Source organism: Loxodonta africana, chromosome 5 (assembly GCF_030014295.1).
Source record: "Loxodonta africana isolate mLoxAfr1 chromosome 5, mLoxAfr1.hap2, whole genome shotgun sequence".
In the NCBI taxonomy this organism is placed as follows: domain Eukaryota; kingdom Metazoa; phylum Chordata; class Mammalia; order Proboscidea; family Elephantidae; genus Loxodonta; species Loxodonta africana.
In genome coordinates, this window is record NC_087346.1 from 24,410,272 (window position 1) to 24,430,196 (window position 19,925).

General features: G+C 38.5%; 1 protein-coding gene across 2 annotated transcripts in view; it reads left to right on the forward strand.

Moving 5' to 3' along the window:
- NDNF (neuron derived neurotrophic factor) overlaps window positions 1-19,072 on the forward strand; it is a 42,707-nt gene extending 23,635 nt beyond the window's left edge. Inside the window, exons 1-4 of one of the 2 annotated variants that reach the window (XM_023548626.2) lie at window positions 3,475-4,436; window positions 7,282-7,470; window positions 13,384-13,508; window positions 14,892-19,072. In XM_023548626.2, the coding sequence (XP_023404394.1) occupies window positions 7,283-7,470; window positions 13,384-13,508; window positions 14,892-16,285 (1,707 nt within the window). In that variant the 5' untranslated portion in view covers window positions 3,475-4,436; window position 7,282 and the 3' untranslated portion in view covers window positions 16,286-19,072. Of the gene's footprint in view, window positions 1-3,474; window positions 4,437-7,281; window positions 7,471-13,383; window positions 13,509-14,891 lie in introns of those variants that run through there. The other variant, XM_003410500.4, reaches the window with a different exon arrangement.
- Window positions 19,073-19,925: the final 853 nt, after the last annotated feature.

Genomic DNA, 19,925 nt, shown 5'->3' on the forward strand with positions numbered 1-19,925 from the left:
TTTGCACAATTTAAAATAATCTATTTTCACTACCTGAATCAGTGTTTTAACAAAGATTGATAAATTGTCAATCGTCTGTAATGGAAGGATAAACTTTGCAAAATGAGCTCATAAAGCATCACCCGAGTGCAGACACCTGGAGGAAGTTTTATACTTTTAGGCATTTTGTGTCCTTGAGGTGACGGAGATCATCCTGGGTGTTTTGTTGATACACTGACAAGTTATTCAAGTTCCCTTTAAGTTTTTCTTTATTTACCGCTTGACCATTGTACACTTCATGAGCATTTCCACAGGTTTGTGGAAAATATATGCACCAGGTCAGTTTGACCATTTATCTTAACCACACTAAAAGCTCCATAGAGGAGTCCTGGTGGGGCAGTGGTTAAGCACTGTGCTGCTAATTGAAAGGCCAGCAGTTCAAACTCACCAGCCGCTTTGCGGGAGAAAGATGTGGCCATCTGCTTCTGTAAAGATTACAGCTTTGGAAGCCCTGTGGGGCAGCTCTGCTCTGTCTTATGTGGTTTATAGTGTCACTATGAATTGGAATCCACTTGATGGCAATGGGTTTGTTTTGCAGAGGGTTTGTTTTCTTTAAAGGCCCCGTAGAATGAAAATTATTGCTGAAAGTAATTTCTTACAATTATTTGTACACTTTCGGTTATCCATCGTCTGCCCCACTTCCTACCCTTCACCAAACAACAAAAAAACGGAGCTGTAGCTTCTTACCTATTTTTCGATCTGTTCTTTAAAACCAGCCTTCAATCTGTTCAGTATAGTCATGCCCCTACCACTTTCCCTAGATACCGGAATAGAGAGGGGAAGCAGAGAAGCTCAGTTGAGAAGGTAAAGGAAATGAATCATCAGTGAGAGATGCAACCCCAGTCATCATTAGTCCTAAAACATTAAAAAGAAAACTACTCTTGTTGAGTTTCAGTGTTTACTGGCTTACCAGAGAGGGGAGCAGCAAACATTCCCTTTTTATATTTACAAGGCTCTGTGTTTAGAACCATTGCTTATTTACCTTAACACTAACACCAACTGATTGGACTTCACATAACGGTTCTAAATACTTTGATATACGTGTGTGTGTGTACATATATATAACAAGTTAGATAAATTATATTTAAACTTATATTCTTTGCACACCCAAATCTTCTCTACCTTTGTAATTGCAGAACACATAGTTAATCTTTGGACAATTATATTTCACAGAAAAAAAAACAATTTCTCCTTTAGCCTGAGACATACTGACATATTCCAAAGGATAAAACTCTCTCCCATGACCAATAATTCATCTTCCAAGGACTGAGGTATATCAAACCATTAGGTCGTCTTTGTGTATGCGTGTGTGTGTGTGTGTGTGTGACTTCAGTTTCGGCAGGATCCAAAACTGTCAAATATGAAGAAGGCTTTTGGCAACCTGAACAATATCCGAGGTTTAGATTATCATGTACATGCTTCATTCATCAGAGCTGTCCAATCAAAACAGTCAAAGTCAATCTTCACAGTGGTTGAATAGAACCATCCAGTTCTTCTGGGTTGGGACTAAATGTACAATCAAGTTGATTGTTACACCTTGTAAAATAAAACTATTTGGGATCATCCTAGCAACTTTCTATTTCTTTTTGAATTACAGCTTTGATTGTGGAATGAAAGAGAGGAAGATTTCTTCTCTTACAGGCGTGTTTCTTAGATTATCCACCAGATGCCCACGAAAATAGCAATCATGCTGAAAGAAATGTTCTTAATTTAAAGTTTAAATCTAGATAAGCTTTGGATACCTAGAAATAACAAAAAGAAATGAGAGGAAAAGTTATACCATTAGAGGGCACTTTTGTAATCTTAGAAGAAAAGTCTGTTCTTATTGACTGGACTACCTGAGGCTTAGTCTTCAGAAGAAAGGCTTTTCAGCTGTTTATTTAAAGTAACTAATTCTTCAGCTGAATGTTCGAGAGAGAACATTTTATTTGTAGGAAAAAGAACCTATAAAACCTCAAAATCACCATTTAAAGAATATTTCAGTAAGGTTTCAATTTTTGATCAGTGAATATAAAGTATAAGAAAAAAATGAGTAAGTTTTTTTCCAACAATAGTTTAATGTTATCAGATAAAAATGATTTCTATTTTGAAAACCATAATCTGGCAAAATATAAAATCCTGGTTTTTGGGGTCATACTAACTTCCAAAACTTTTCTGAAAAGTGTCTGGTTTTCCCATAAATTGATGTGGCAATTAAGATGGTTTACACTGTTTCACAGAGAAAAAAAAAAATGACCTGATATAATTTACATTGGAAAAATAAGACAATTTTTATAAAGAAAGCAAAAAATCTTGGAAAAGATCTATTATTGGTGGTAATATAAATAAAATTGTCCACCTGATCCAGTAAAGTGCCTAAGCCAGTAAAATAATTTAATAAGTGAAAGCTTAGCACAGAAGACTGTGAAAGTTTGAGATTTTATCCTTCTTGAAAGCTAACATGTTAGGCTGCCGTAGTTTCATGAATTCTAGTAGAAGGCATAAGGAGCTCTGGAGGCACAGTGGTTAAGCACTTGACTGCTAACCAAAAGGTTGGCAGTTCAAACCCACCAACCACTCCAAGGGAGAAAGATGTGGCAGTCTGCTTCCGTAAAGATTACCCAAACCCAACCCACTGATGTCAAGTCGATTCCCACTCATAGTGACCATACAGGACAGAGTAGAACTGCCCCCAAAGAGTTTCCAAGGAGCACCTGGTGGATTTGAACTGCTGACCTTTTTGGTTAGCAGCCCTATCATTTAATCCCTATGCCACCAGTGTTTCCTCCATAAATATTACAGCCTTGGAAGTCCTATAGGGCAGTTCTACTCTGTCCTATAGAGTCGCTATGAGTCAGAATCCACTCGACAGCAATCAGAAGACGTGCGACTCGTCCTGTGTCAGAGACCAAGGACTTTATCACTCACAGCAACAACCAAACCAAAAACCAAACCCACTGCCGTCGAGTCGATTCCGACTCATAGCTACCCTATAGGACAGAGTAGAACTGCCCCAGAGTTTCCAAGGAGCACCTGGCAGATTTGAACTACGCCACGAGGGCTTCCACAGGAACAACAGCATCCCCATTATAATTTTCTTCTGCTGGTTCCCTGAGTCCCAGTTTCCACAGCATGATGTGAAGAGGGCTTTTTATAATGGGTGGTAATCATGCCTGCTGTTTGCTCCAGAGGGAGACATTGTCTTCCAAGAGTGTTCCATACACACACATTCTTAGCCAGATAAACTGGAGCACAAGCAACCATTGCTTCTGCTCCTAAGGTACTCAAAAATACACACATGAGAACCAAGGAAAATTGTCTCCCAACGCTTGCTCTCCATAATCTTATAATCCAAAGTTATTTAGTTCACTAAGTAGAAATTGCTAAATATAACTGACATGTTCTTGGGTAGCGCAAATGGTTAAGTACTTGGCTGCTAACCCAAAGGTTGGTGGTTCAAATCTACCCAGAGATGCCTTGGAAAAGAGGCTTGGTGATGTACTTCCAAAAAATCAGCCATTGAAAACCCTATGGAGCACAGTTCTACTCTCTAACGTGGAATTGCCATGAATTAAATTGACAGCAACTGGTTTAAGAAGCTGATGTGGAGATTATATAATCATCAGATTTACCATATTTGTTTTAAGTCACATGATGAATAGCTCATATTTCTCACATTATATAGTATTTACTAAGTGACCTTACCTGTCCAAGTCTTATTTTTTTAAATGAGAAAAATAACAGTGTCTACATCACAGAGTTGTTGTTAGCATTATATAACATAATACATAGAAAACACCTAAGAGAGTGCCTGGCATATAGCATGCACACAGAATTATTGTGTTGTCGTTCTCTCAAAAATTAATCTATTATAACTACTTGACTTAACTAAAGAGAAAGCTCTTTCCAAGGTCAGTTGGGGATGCTGGGAAAATTCCCACCAATCATAGCTAGCTAATTCTCTGACTCCAGGGTTGATCTTAATATCTCACCTCTCCTGGGGTGTTGGGCAATTTGTCAGGCTCATTTGTACGGTGGCAGTAGGAGATTGACAGCTTTATGGGCAAGCAGGAAGCCTGATGACGCAAGGCTGTCTTTGAGTGATTCTAGGGTAAATATGCCTGAGTATCTCAGACTCAAGTGCTGCCCTGGCACATTTGCTCCAAGTTCCTAATAAGTATTAAAAGTCAAATCCTAACATTTTCTGAAGAAACATTTTTTATTGTCTGGCCTCTTAAGCTCGCAAGAGGTAAAGATTTGGGGATGTTACTGCAAAGAGAAGTAAACTGAATATGGTTTATTGTGTTGAAATAATGAGTATTTCTAAACAGGGACATTATATCAAATTCCATTCAGATTTTCCATTCCTTTTATCCGCAGGTGGTGCAGTCGTTAAGAGCTCTCCTGCTAACCAAAAGGTCAGCAGTTTGAATCCACCAGCCACTCCTTGGAAACCCTATGGGGCAGTTGTAGCCTGCCCTGTAGGGTTGCTATGAGTTGGAATTGACTCTATGGCAACAGGTTTGGTTTGGGTTTTTATTACCCCAGGAAGAAAGGTACCAGAGAGGAAGGATTGGGAGTAGCTGGTACTGGGGCCTGGGGACCACAGTTGTGGGGGACATCTAGGTCACTTGGTATAACAAAGTTTATTAAGAAAATGTTCTGCATCTCACTTTGTTGAGTGACATCTGGGGTCTTAAAAGCTTGTGAGCAGCCATCTAAGATACATCGATTGGTCCCATCCCACTTGGAGCAACTGAGAATGAGGGAAATATTAGCCCCAAGGGCTAAAGGACCACATGAATCAAAGACTCCACCAGCCTCAAACCAGAAGAAGTAGATGGTGCTCAGCTACCACCAATGACCACACTAATAGGGAACACAACAGAGAGTCCTGGAAAGAATAGGCAAAAAATGTAGAACAGAACTCAAATTCACGTAAAATGATCAGATTTAATGGTCTGACAGAGACTGGAAGAACTCCCAAAACTATGGCCCCCGAAAGCTTTGTTAAACTAGAGCTGAAACCATTCTGGAAGTCCATTCTTCAGACAAAGAATAGACAGAACTATAAAACAAAAAAGTAATACGTGTGAGGAATGTGCTTCTTAGCTCAGTCAGGTCTATGAGACCAAATGGGAAGCCCCTGTCCGAAAGCAAGATGAGAAGGCAGGAAGGGACAAGAACTGATTGAATGGACATAGTGAGCCTGGGATGGAAAGGGAGTGTGCTGTCACGTTGTGGGGATTGCAACTAATGTCACAAAAAAAGTGTATAAATTTGTGTGTGAGAAATTAACTTCAGGCATAAAATTTTACCTAAAGCACAATAAAAAAAAAAAAAAGCACCTAAATGTAAAAACTCTATGGATCTTGATTTTCTTTAAGTAGGTTAAATCAAAGAAAACAATTCCTTACAGAGTTGTGTAAGTAAAAAAAAAAAAAAAAATTGATGTGTGTGTGTATATATATATGTATATAGCAAATCCTCATGGAAAGCAAAACTTTTCATTGGCATTTCACATGAAAAGAACTTGCCAGCCTATTGTTGTATCCTTCTCATTGGGAACACTGAGACATGTGGAAGACAGTTTCCTTGACAATCCCCTACAGCAATGTGCAGTAGAAAATGATCCATAATTACGTATAGTCTTTGATAAAAGTTCGTAACAAATGCCAAAATGTCATCCAATAAAAATACTGTGGGAGGTCAAGACAAATAGTCAAACATATACATTTCCAATGGCCTGGCTTAATCTAAGAGTGAGAATCCAAACCCACTTTCAAATATGGTAGAAGTTTATATGGAAATGTTGTGTTGAAGTGTCCGGTGGTCTATATGTAACAACTGTTGCTGTTTAGTTAGGTGCTTGAGAAAGCTGGCTCCCAATCAGAGCAACCTTATGTATAACAGAATGAAACGTTGCCTGGTCCTGCACCATTTTCACAGTCATGGCTGTTTGAGCCCATTGTTGCAGCCACTGTGTCAATCCATCTCATTGAGTGCCTCCCTCTTTTTCACTGACTCTCTGTTTTACCAGGCATGATGTCTTTCTCCAGGGTTTGCTCCCATCCCCCAAACCCCCATCCAATGACATGTCCAAAGTTAGTGATACAAGGTCTCACCATCCTGGCATCTAAGGAGCATTCTGGTGGTACTTTTTCCAAGACAGATTTATTTGCTTTTCTGGCAGCTCATAGTATATTCAGTATTCTTCCCCCAAACCACAATTTGAATAAGTCAATTCTTCTTCAGTCTTCCTTTTTCATTGGCCAGCTTTTGAATGCATATGAGGCCACTGAAAATTGGCTTAAGTCAGGCACACCTTGGTCATCAAAGTGACATCTTTGCTTTTTAAACACTTTTAAGAGGTCTTTTGCAGCAGATTTGCCCAGTGCAATAAGTCAATTGATTTTGACTGCTACTTCATGGGCATTGAGTGTTAATACAGGAAGAATGAAAACCTTGACAACTTCAGTTTGTCATTTATCTTGATGTTGTTTTTTGGTCGAGTTGTAAGGATTTTCATTTTCTTTATGTTCAGGTGTAATCCATACTAATGGCTATAGTCTTTTAGATATCAACAAATAACTTATCTTGTGATTTTGGACAAATTGCTTAACCTATGAGGATGTCAAACTTCCCAATCTCTAAAAATATCTTATTTATGAGAACTGGATCTTAGAAATATGTATTATACAATATTCATAGTATAATCCTTTGTCAAATTTTAAGGAAAAATTAAATAATTGTACAGTCATAATTTTATGGCTCTCAGTGGTCTTTATTATGATTTATGTTAAGTATAATAATAGTTCAAACATATCAACAGTTAGTAACTTGATTATTGAGCAATGATTCCAACCAACTACTGGCATAACTTTTATAACCGTTGAAAGAACTGACTCGAAGTACTTATTTTCATGCAAGCTGTGAGACACGGTTGTAAAGTTGTCTGCAGTGACCATCTAGGCTTCCTCCATGATGAAGGGGGAATTTTCTCTGTAAATATCCAAGAATTCTTCATTTCAAAATCTTTCTAACATCTGGAATTCTTGGAATTCATCTCAACTTCATGAAATCTTTTGAAGAAAAAAAAAATCCCGGAGAGATGCCTTCAAGATCCTGTACATGTATCCAAGATACCTGATACATCTCTAAGTTCCTGTCAAAACTAAGATAGTGCAGCACTTTAGAAAGTTTGCAACTTGTTCAAGTGTCTGCCTGCAGAGCTAATGTGAGCAACTGTTTCCGTTGTCCTAGGATGGTGCTGCTTCACTGGTGTTTGCTGTGGCTGCTATTACCACTCAGCTCAAGGACCCAGAAGTTTCCTACTCGAGATGAGGAACTTTTTCAAATGCAGATCCGGGACAAAGCATTTTTTCATGATTCGTCCGTAATTCCAGATGGAGCTGAAATTAGCAGTTATCTCTTTAGAGACACACCCAAAAGGTATGCTCCCTTCAGTACTTTCTGGGACCATCGCACTCTTAAAGGATATCTCCGAAAAAGGAAGTAACTTTTTAGATTTAGTTTGGGTAATTTGAAAATCAACCTATGAATAGTATTATCTATTTTCTCTAAGTAAGAGAAAAATGGTAGTGCCACTAGTCATTAAATAGAGGCTACTTGAGTCTTTCTATTGTGATCTCCTTTCGGGTGTGTGGGCAATACTTGCATTTCTTACATTTTAGAATGATTGTTTTCTTATTTTGGGGACAGGAGGAAATATCTAAGAAGAGCTATGTAGAATTAAAATGAAATTAATTGAATACATATGATTCTTTAAGGCTCTGTATTAAGTTTCATAAGGATAACATTTCTTTAATATGATCAGATTCTGAGAGAATAAAACCAAACAGTGATAAAAACTGGCTGTTAAGATCAACAATAACAAAGGGACGTGGTGCTCTAAATCCCTTGCATTTAGTGGCCCAGTCATATCATCATCGGGTCAGATTGGGTAATACTAGATGATCAGTTTTCCTATTTTGACTGAGGTGATCTATTGTTGGGATATCATTTCAGCACTGCCAGAATGAAATGATTTCCTTTTGTTTAAATGAATGCAATAGATTAGGAACTGATATGTCAATAACATAAAATACTTATGAATCTGTAAATGATTTTCTTAAGAATGAAAGCAAAAATATAAAAATGATTACACTGAAGGAACTTGATGCCCTAGCCCTTGCTAAGGTTGAATCTGTGAAATCAGGAAAGGATATATGAGGCAGTCCTAATATTTCAAATCAACCTCACATATCAGCTGAACTCTCACTGAACACATTTTGCTTTTCGTATAACTTTGTCTCTTGAAATTTTTGAGTGAATCAAGTCAAATTAAAATTTTTCTTCAGAAAGCACTTTGATTTCTCAGATGTGCTTGCTTCTGGTTCATTAGCTACAATATTCCATATGATATATTCATATCACTTAATCAAATAAATAGTTTTCCCTTCGTCTTCCAGTCTGTCAAAAATTAAATAAGCTTTGGTTCCAAGAGTTGTCTTAAAAACTACATTGCATTTTTTCCCTTCAAAACAACATTATAAAAAAAAAGTCAACATTTCCTCTCTCCCTTCCTCCCTCCCTTCCTCCTTATTTCTTTCATTCGTCCATTCTTTCTTTTTGTCTTTTTTTTTTTACATATACTTTTTGGGATCCTTAGTTTCCACAACTGGATGAACAGTTAACTTATACAAAAGAATTGCAGCCACTTAGAGAACCATCATGTCTGGAGGTGAGATGTGCAATTGGAATCACACAGAGACATTGTTGTATTACAGCTAAAGATGAACTCCCAGATAAAGTCCAGCAGCAGCTGTAGAAAAAGACAATTAACAAATGCATTAATTATTCTCGTGTTTATACATAAATTCCATTGGCCAAAGTTCATGGTGTGTTTATCCCTCACTGTAGGCATTCCTGTCTCCCTCATTAGCGAGTAAATACCTTGGGCACATGGATCATGTCGTGTAGACTCTGATTGCCACCCTTTTCCATGAGTGCTTTCTACATGGGAGACAATAAAAGTTTGTTAAATTGTTCAAGTTTTTTCATGTTAATCATTTAGCCCTAATCATAAGTGCTTCCACTTGAAAATTTTGACCTAGAGGGACTCCCCGATGTCTTAAATGTGCAATAATTACCTTGCAAGCATTGTTTTATTGGTTTTGGTCACTTTTGGCCTGTTTTTAAGTTATTAAGACACAGTTGCTTACTTTGAGAAATGAACTACTTATTTGTTCAAAACGAGGAGAGAAGGTAACAGAGAACTTTCACCTTGTTCAGTTCTGCTTTGGCTTCAGTTAACTATGCTGCCCACATAAAAACCAACAAGAAACAAAGCAAAAAGTTTTGAACACTTTTCTTTTATACTTACATGATGCTAAATAAATTACTTTATTGTGACTGTTTCTTTGTAATATGAATCAGTTCAGTCGTCTTGCCTGTGGCAAATATCTCTCGTACAACCTGGCCTAAGAAACACAATTCTGCTCTCCAAGAAGTAGACTGAATTGGAAATTAAACCATCCGACACCTCTCTTTATGGATATTTATGGTACATAAAACTTCCCTTGCAGTAAACAATTCAATCATCTAGTTATTTTGTCTGGATGATTGTCTAACTTCACTATTTATGAACAAGTTGCTTTTGCTTTTGTAGGGTCTTTATTTGTTCTCCCATTACTCTCCTCCTACCCCCCATCTCCAAACTTCATCTTTAAATGGTAAGGTGGGGGACGGGGGAGAAGTACTTATTTCCTCCATTCAGGTTCCATATCTTCAGATAGAAATAATTCTAGGTGTGAGTATCCTCAGACTACAACGATAAGGTTCGTGTTAGGATTCTTAGGGTCTATTCATTGATTTAGTAATGCATTCATTCAAAAAAAAAAAAAACACTAATCAAGAATCTACTACATGTGGATATCTGTGCTAAATGCTGGAAATACAAGGACACAGAAAATGAACCTGAAAAAGGCCATGTGGGGAAAATGATATTAATCAAATAATAACCCAGATTTATAGCTATGAATTGTGATAAGTGCCCAAACTTGAAAAGCAAAGGACACTCTGAGAGTATATAAGAGAACTTGATCCAGAATGAGGAATCAGAAAGGGCATCCCTGAAGAAGTGAAATTTAAATAAACAGGTATTAATTAAGAGGAGGGGACAAGGGGTATAATTCAGGCTTAGAAAAAACATCCAAAGGCTCTAAATTGGGGTGAAATCTGGGAAACAAGAGAAGTCCTATGTGATTAGAGCACAAAGCAAAGCAGATAGTGACATGACAGGGGCTGGTGAGGTTTTTTTTTTTTTTTTTGGTGAGGTAGACAGGGGCTCCATCACTGAAGAAGTTTCAGGCGATGTAAAGTATTGAGGACTGTATCCCAAAAGCAATCTAAAGCCATGAGGGGGTTCTAATCACTTATAATAAATTGCTTTAACAAAAGTTCACTCTTGCTACAATGTAAATAATGATTTGGAGGTGGTTAATATGGATGTGTAGGAAACAGCTATTCATTAATTCAACAAATATTTACTGAGAATTATTTTAGGCTCTGAAGCTACATCAATGAACCAAAGGCCCTGCCCTCTTGAAGCTTTCATTCTAGCTGGGGGTGATGGAAAAAATAAAAAAGTAAACAACAAAATATATAATATGTCAGGTAGTTTGATAAGTGCATAGAAGAAGAATGAGATGGAGTAAAAGAAAGCTTCCTGGGTAGGAAAGTGATATTACATAAAGGGCCGGAGTTGGTCTATTACATCCTTGAAGAGAAAGCTGATGGAGGTGACATAGCAAGAAAGGTCAATATCTGGAGGAAGAGTATATCAGGTAGAGGAACAACAAGTGCAGACACCCTGAGGCAAGAGTACAGTATACCTAATAGGTTCCAAGACAGCAAGGAGCTGAACTAAGGAAGGAAAGAATGGGAAGAAATGACTTAAGGGATTTGATTGGGGGACCAAACATGAAGGGTCTTATAGGACATTGCGAGTTCTGTGGCTTTTACTCTGAGTGTATGAGAAGCTCTTGGAGGGCTTTGAGCAAGGGGGAGTGGTGTGTTCTGACCTGGAATCACTCTTCCTGGAAAGGGGAGATTAAACTAAGGCAGGCAGAGGTAGAAGCAGGGACACCAGTCAGCAAGCTGTTACAATACTCAAGAAATCATGATGACTTGGATCAGGTGAAGTGGTATGAAGTAGTAGATTCTGGATATGTTTTAAAAGTGGAGCCAAAAGTGTCTGTTGATTCATTAGATGTGGAGTAGAAGGAAAGAAAAAGTCAAGAATGTCTCTAAATGTTTGGCTCATGCAACTATAGGGGTTGGCAAGTCCCAAATCTGTAGGTCAGGCAGCAGGCTGGAGACCTCTGCTGGCTCACGTGATTACAGGGGCTGGCAAATCCAAAATCTGCAGGTCAGACAGCACACTGGAGACTTCTGCAGGCTTACATCCCGGAAACAGGAGGCCAAGCAACAAGAAGAGTGTGGAGTCAAGAGAGAAGGAGCTTTGCCAGAACCTCCATTTATATACTGGAGACAGGCCACATCCCCAAGGAAACTCCCTTTTCAACTGATAGGCTGGTCACATAAGATCACATCATGGATGGGGATTATATTATATTACAGTATGGAAGAGAAACCAGTCTAGTATCTGCCAAACCACTGAGAATCATAGTCTAGCCAACTTAACACATAACACCAACCATCACACTGAACAACCGGATGCCTGGAGGCGTCGTTTACTGAGAAGGGATAGACTGCAGAAGAAGCCGATTTCTGAGGGAAGAACCAGAAGTTTGGAGTGCCTATCTTAAGTCTGAAATTCCCCTTACTGTCCAAGTGAGGATGGTAAGAAGATAGTTGGACATATGCTTCTGGAATTTAGGCACCAGTTCAGGCTGACGATTTGAATTTGGAAATTGTTAACAGACAGGGGATTTGAAGCCATGAGCTTGATGAGATCACCCAGTTAGTGAGTATGGGAGGAAAAGAGACATCCAAGCACAGCCCCTGGCTCACCACAGGGGTTAGAGGTTGGGGAAGTGAGAAGGAACCAGCAAAGGTGCTGTCAAGGGAGAAGGCTGTGGTGGTCAGTTTGGACAGCGTGGTGGTGACGGATATGCAGAGAATAGAGAGGTAGGAGTTACTCAGGAAACAGAATCTATGAGAAGTCAAACCTACTTAACTTTTTGCCCATGAAACTAATGAGCAACTCCGGGCTTGCCAGAACTGGAATCATTATTTCCTTGTTTGCAAGATTATAGACTTTGAAAGATAATTAAATGAAATCATTTTAGTTATCCAGAGTAAGAATATACAGGATTGTTATAGTTAGGCAATGTTTTTATTCACCTTAAAAAGCCTTTTGAGGCATAGAAAAAAAAGTCTGAAGGGAAAACATAGAGCAAACATGCTTTGATTTTTTAAATTTTGTTTTAAAATCGTTGTTAGCTGCCGTGAAGTTGATTATGACTCATGGTCACCCCATGTGTGCCAAATAGAACTTCTCCATAGAGTTTTCAAGGCCATGACCTTTTGGAAGCAGGTCACCAGGCCTGTCTTCCAAGGCAACTGTGTGTGTGTTCAAACCACCAACCTTTTGGCTAGCAGTCCAGTGCTTAACTGTTTGCCCCATGCAGGGACATCTTAAAATCATTAAGTTATTTAATTCAACAGAAAATCTTAGTGACAGAGAAAGGGTAGGGAAATATATCTTCCCACTGAGTAATATAGTGATCGAAAACTATTTCTCCAATAATGAGTAGATACCTTTTTCCAAAAATATACAAAACAGTAAAGCTGTGAATAAACATCATCAGTGTAGTCTTGCATTAATATTTTGCAATGTGAATATGGTGTTATTTTGCCAGAGACCAACAAGCATTTTTGGACTAGTTTGCTGTGAAAATGACATTTTTTGAAATAGTCAGTGACTATGTCACAGTACTCTCAGAGGTACCTTATGAATATCACCAAATTTAAGGGGAAAAAAATGATACCGTAGTGCAGCAAACCTGGAAATTTGGCTGGGTTTGTGGCTTGCTTTGTCATGGCATGACCTGTGTTAAATAACACCAAAACCCAGGAGTGTGTTGATTCCTGACTCAAAATACTCTCAGTTCAATGTCTTTTTATTATTTCACACTATGTTGATGATAAATCTGGCTTCAGGACCTTGGGCTATTGAACTTCCACAGCTAATGCTTAAATGCCATGATTTGTGTCAAATAACCAGTTTGGTTCTCTGTTAAATGAATAAAAATTAAAACCAAATGATTTAGGTAGTAAGTCTTGATTCTGAGTATTGAAATGAATCGTGTTGGTCTGAATTGATCCACTCTCCCACAGGTATTTCTTTGTGGTGGAAGAAGACAATACTCCATTATCAGTCACGGTGACTCCCTGTGATGCACCTTTAGAATGGAAACTGAGCCTCCAGGAGCTGCCAGAGGAGGCTAGCGGGGAAGGCTCAGGTAAGAAGCAGGATAGACCTGGCCCCAGGCGTTTGAATAGATGGTCAATGGTTTTATGAAACATACAACCTTCCGTTAGTAAGAAAAAGCAGCAAAGATGCACAGGTGAAGTTGGAGATTTTGAGGGAAATGGAGAATGGCTTTAGATGACAGTGATCTTAGTAAAAAGGGTAGGAGAGACAGGTATGAGGACTACTGAAGGACTGAGAAGAAGGCGACAGGTTTGGAATAGCCTTTATGCTTGTGGTTTGCAATCTTGCCTGAGCATTGGAATCACCTATGGGGCTTTAAATGCCACTGATGCCTGGATTCCACCCTTTGAGATTCTGATGTAATTGTCGTGGGGTGCTGTGTGGGCCCTGGAACTTTTCTAACCTCCCTTGGTGATTGTAATATGTACCCAAGGTTAGGAACCTCTGATCTATGGGGAACAAAGGGTAGAAACAAAGAGAGGAGCAATGGGGCATTGATCAGCAATGAAAGGCCAGGGTGAGGAGAAAATCAGTAACAGGAATGGGTTAGGCATTTAAAGAAGATACAGGTCGTGGGAAGCAAATAACAAGATACAAGGGTAATGACGAGAGTGTATATGAGGCCTTGGAGTGATGCTGCTGTCTTTAGGAAATGAGGGCATTACAGCTTAAAGGTGAAGACTTGACAACAGATGCCATGCAAAAGATGCTAGCAAGCAGCAATACTTGGACCTAAAAATTCCACTGCTTAGACTCTATCCTGAAGAAGTAATTTGAATGCAAAGCTTTACACATATATTAGAGTATTATTTTTTTATAATAGTGAAAAATTGACCCACAGTATTACTGTTGTGTGATAATACTGACCAAAACAGTATTCAAAAATGGGGATTTGCCTAGATACACGTACGCATTAAGTTACAATGAGAAACAAGAGTGAATAATATTGATCGCATAAAAACATATAAAGGAAAATACTGGATGGAAATAAACCAAAATATTTATACAAGGAGCTGTCTCTGCATAGGAGTCCCTGGATGGCACAAACATTAAACAGTCTACTGCTAACTGAAAGGTTGGCGGCTTGAATCCACGCAGAAGTACCTGGGAAAAAAGGCCTGGCAATGAAAAATCATCCTTCAAAAACCCTATGGAGCACAGTTCTGCTCTGACACACATGGGGTCATTATGAGTCAGAGTCCACTCAACAGCAGCTGGTGGTGGTGGTAGGCTCTGAATAATGAATTAATGGTTGATTTTTTATCTGGTTATTTTTCCCTATTTCCCAATTTTATACAACCAACATGTATAATTTTCATAATGAAGAAAAAATAAGATAATCTTAACAACACAATTTAAGGCTGGTATATATGCCCTGACATGTCACCCATGGTTCTCTTGTGTCTTCTAGGTGATCCAGAACCTCTTGAGCAGCAGAAGCAGCAGATCATTAGTGAGGAAGGCACAGAGTTATTCTCCTACAAAGGCAATGATGTTGAGTATTTTATATCGTCTAGCTCTCCATCTGGTTTATATCAGTTGGAGCTTCTTTCAACAGAGAAAGATACACATTTCAAAGTGTATGCCACTACAACTCCAGAGTCAGATCAACCATACCCTGAATTGCCTTATGACCCAAGAGTAGATGTCACCTCCCTAGGACGCACCACAGTCACTTTGGCCTGGAAACCGAGCCCCACGTCCTCTTTGCTGAAACAGCCCATTCAGTACTGTGTGGTCATCAACAAAGAACACAATTTTAAAAGTCTCTGTGCAGTGGAAGCAAAGCTGAGTGCAGATGATACTTTTATGATGGCGCCAAAACCTGGTCTGCACTTCAGCCCCTTTGACTTTGCCCACTTTGGATTTCCTTCATACAATTTGGGTAAAGAACGTGGCTTCCTAGCAAAGCCTTCTCCAAAACTGGGACGTCACATCTACTCAAGGCCCAAGGTTGACATTCAGAAAATCTGCATCGGAAACAAGAACATCTTCACCGTCTCCGATCTGAAACCCGATACGCAGTACTACTTTGACGTCTTTGTGGTCAAGAGCAACAGCAACACGAGCACTGCTTATGTCGGCACCTTCGCCAGGACCAAGGAAGAAGCTAAACAGAAGAGAGTTGAGCTTAAAGACGGAAAAGTTACAGATGTATTTGTGAAAAGGAAGGGGGCAAAGTTTCTACGGTTTGCTCCAGTCTCTTCTCACCAAAAAGTCACCTTCTTTATTCACTCTTGCCTAGACGCTGTCCAAATCCAAGTGAGACGGGATGGAAAGCTCCTTCTGTCTCACAGTGTGGAAGACATTCGGCAGTTTCAGCTTAGAGGGAAACCTAAAGCCAAGTACCTCATCAGACTGAAAGGAAACAAAAAAGGGGCATCCCTGTTGAAAATTCTAGCCACCACAAGGCCAAGTAAGCAGTCATTCCCCTCTCTTCCGGAAGATACAAGAATCAAAGCCTTCGACAAGCTCCGTACCTGTTCTTCCGCCACTGTGGCTTGGCTAGGCACTCAGGAAAGGAACAAGTTTTGCATCTACAAAAAAGAAGTGGCTGATAACTACAACGAAGACCAGAAGAAAAGAGAACAAAACCAATGCCTAGGACCAGATACCCGGAAGAAATCAGAAAAGGTCCTCTGTAAATATTTCCATAGTCAAAACGTGCAAAAAGCAGTGACCACAGAAACAATCAAAGGTCTTCAGCCTGGCAAATCTTACCTGCTGGATGTTTATGTCATAGGACATGGGGGGCATTCTGTGAAGTATCAGAGTAAAGTCGTGAAAACCAGGAAGCTCTGTTAGTTACCTTGCATAGAGATAGATGTAGAACTCCAGGAGAGACATTAAATCACTTTAAGTATAAACTGGCTACTCCCACAGCTGAGAGAAGTTCTGACCTGCGTTTATACGCTGTAAGGAAAGATCCCAACTTGTGTATATGTATGTTTATGTAAGTAATTGTTGGAGGAGACTTGGCCAAATGTGCCGAAATGGTACCTAGCACACGGCTGATGCCCAGTCGATGTCAAAGGTGGAGGGCATCTCGAAGGAACTGCTGCCCCTTGCTTTGCCACTGCATGAACTGCTTCTAAATTATTTTATTACCTAAAAATTTAAAATATGCCATTCATTGCACACGTCCACAAATGCAAATCATTCCTCCCTATAGATGCTAGGGTATATATAAATTATTTTCTAAAGTCTTGTTTTAAATGTCAGTGTTCCTATGATTGTAAACTATTCAATTCTTCCTGTTAAAGTACAGGTCTAATCTAAGTATTATGAAGTGGACAGCCCTGTAGTCAGTTATATTGCTATTGTAAATTCTTATTTGTTGAGTAAAATGTTTAAATACTGTATGTATCTCCTGTACAAAGTTGACATACATTATATTCATGTACATAAAATTAAAGATATTAGATTATATACGGCTCATTTTCTCAAGCAGCTACCTTGGTGTATTCAACTTCTTTTCTGCCCCTAAAATTGTGTCTGTATGTAATTTGGCACCAAAATTGGCCTAAAGTTACTATGCCATTAGAAGAAGTTGTTAGAATCTGTATTTTGACACTGACTGGGAGCCAGCTATTGTGAGAGCTGAGAAAACTACCATGTACTTGCTTTCAAAGGTTAAGACAAGCCAAACAGTGCAGCTTGAGAAACATACTGTCCTTAACAACCTGAAATACATCACATTTTAAGCATCAATTTCAAGTGCAAAATTCAAATATTCCAAGAATTTTCCATCTGCTTGAATATTAGCAAAATAATTATTTTAATTTCTACAAAAGCAACTTATCAACTACCAGTTAGGCCTGTGGGTAATAATAAGGGGGAAAAAAGTAGCAATCTGCTACTTTTAACTTTGCTTTTTAATTGATTTTTAAAAAATAATTTAGATGTAAGATAAAATTTAGGCAAATAAAAACAGAAACCTTTTATCATGGAAAGACAGTGCACAAAGTGCAGTTTTAGCTGGCTTCATTCTCCATGATCCTATACATAAATCATGAAGTGTAATGAGCGTATTGGACTAAGATTCAGCAAATGTTGATTTTACAATTACCTAAGCTATGTGACTTTAGGCAAATCTGTTGACCGTCCATCATCTCCTTTTCCCATCTGTAAAACTAGGCAGTGATGGGTTTGCACAGGATGGCACTGTAAGTTATCTTCTATTACACGAGGTTGTCTTTTGTAGAATTCTATGATCCTAAATTACCAAGTGCTTCTGTGTCTACAAGTGCGGACTGGTATAATCTGTTAGCCTCTGCACTGTTCCCTGCATGCTGTCTCCACCTTTCATATGGCATGCCTGCATGAGTAGCGTTCCTATGGAGTATAGAATTACTACAGCTAAGGTAGTATAAATGACAGTCCTCACAAAAGGTGTTCTGCTCACCTTAGGGAAAAATACCATGCAACTCCTCAGTGTTAAGGTAGACAAACAACATTGATCACACCCCTATCAAATACTTACGACGTTGGAAAGAATTAAAAAAAAAAAAAAAATGAACACAATGGGCATGTAACCAACCAAAGTGGAAGGAGAGACCTTAAAACTGACAACATCTCAGAGCTCGTATATCTTAAGTTATAAATGGGGTACTGTTGGAAGGAGAGTCAACTTTCTCATATTGTGTGTATATCATTACAGAGCAATGTGCTACATGCGCTGTCACGAATCTAAGCTTTATTGCAGCTTCTGAAGGTGAGGGAGTTAACTCTCAGCTATTTCTTAACGCCTAGGAAACCCTGGGAACCAGGCCAAATCATTTAACCAAGCTTTTACTGTTCAGCCAGCTGTGATGGTGGTTTCTACATAATCTGGATAAATCTGGGAGTTCTTTCATGGCCCCAGTGAAATTTGCCTTCTTAAAATTATAGGCAAATGTGAAAGTTATAGCCCTTATAAAGAAAGGAAAAATCTATGAAAAGTAAAGCTTTCTAATTTACCAGGGCATTTAGATTTTAAGAGTATTAGGTGAACTGAGGACCAAGTTAGAAAAACTTGCTCTGAATTAACAAAAGAACTAGAAAATTGCTAATCTGAAAGCACCGCCTCATCTACGTTAAGATCCAAGTTGGCTGTATTGAGAACGTGGCGTTTGAAATCCCAACCGTAACCACAGTGTCACAGAGGAGGGACGAACCTTCGAGGATGTAGTTACCATCTTTATTTTTCAGTTGCAGAAAAAAATTGAAGACCAGAGAAAATTTTTTAAAAATCCTAAAATAAAACCCTCATAATCAGAACATTTGAACAGTGAACGTTAGTCTGACTCTAAAATCATTGTAAGAATGTAAATCACCAATTCTTGGAGGGAAGAGGGGAAGCCATTACACATTTCATTCTCCAAAAAGGACTGTTTTGTTTTATTTATGATTACAAGGCAAGTTACCCTTTTTTTACATATATTTTATTGTGTTTTCGGTGAAAGTTTACACAGTAAATTAGGTCCACATTTAACGATCTCTGTACATATTGTTCAGTGACGTTTGTTACATTTTCCACAGTATGTCAACATTCTCTTTATTTCCATTCTGATTGTTCATTTCCATTAATCTGGCTTCCCTGTCCTCCCCACCGCCCCGCCCACCCCGCCCTTAGTTTCTCATCATTGCTTTAGGGTAAATGTTGACTGTTTGGTCTCATATAGATGATTTTAAGCAACTTATTCTAAAGAATGTGTATGCTACCTATAACTGACAATATCAAACTTGTGAGAAATAATTTTTGTGGTCATTTAGTTATTTTTATAAACACTATTTCTAATCTGGGTTTGCATGCTTACACCAACTTAAGACTGTAAGATCATTAGTCAATTGCTTTCATGATAAAAAAAAAAAAAAAATTTTTTTTTAAACCCTGTTTTTTGTCTATAACTATTCAGAATCTTTACAAAAAGTTATAGCAGATATTTTCTAGATTACAGTACTTCAGAGTTAATGTCTAGAGCAATTTTTAAAACATATTAAAGGATTTAAAGGACTAGTGCTGAAAAGGACATATGTGTTCTTTCTTTTTTGTTATTCAGAACACATTAGAAAAATTACAACCTGGGTATCCTGAAGGGCCAAATGAAGTGGCTTCAATGAAAAAAACAAAACAAATAAACAACAACAAAAACACATACTTTAATTTCAGCATTTGAGATACAATGGTTCCTAATGGTTTGGGGGTTGCAGACCCTTTAAATGAAGCCACACACACACATATGCACACACTTTGACACACAATTCAAGGCTTTGAACCCAGAACCCACTAGATACGCTTTCCACTGTTTTACCAACCCTTCTAGAGATTATCTCATTCCACAACCCCATTTTACAGAGTAGGGCATTGAGGCCCAATTTATACCAGAACCCACATTTCTTTATTTCCAGTTTATTGCTCACTTCAATACTTCATTTTAAGCACTCCTTCACTTTAGAAGGCACT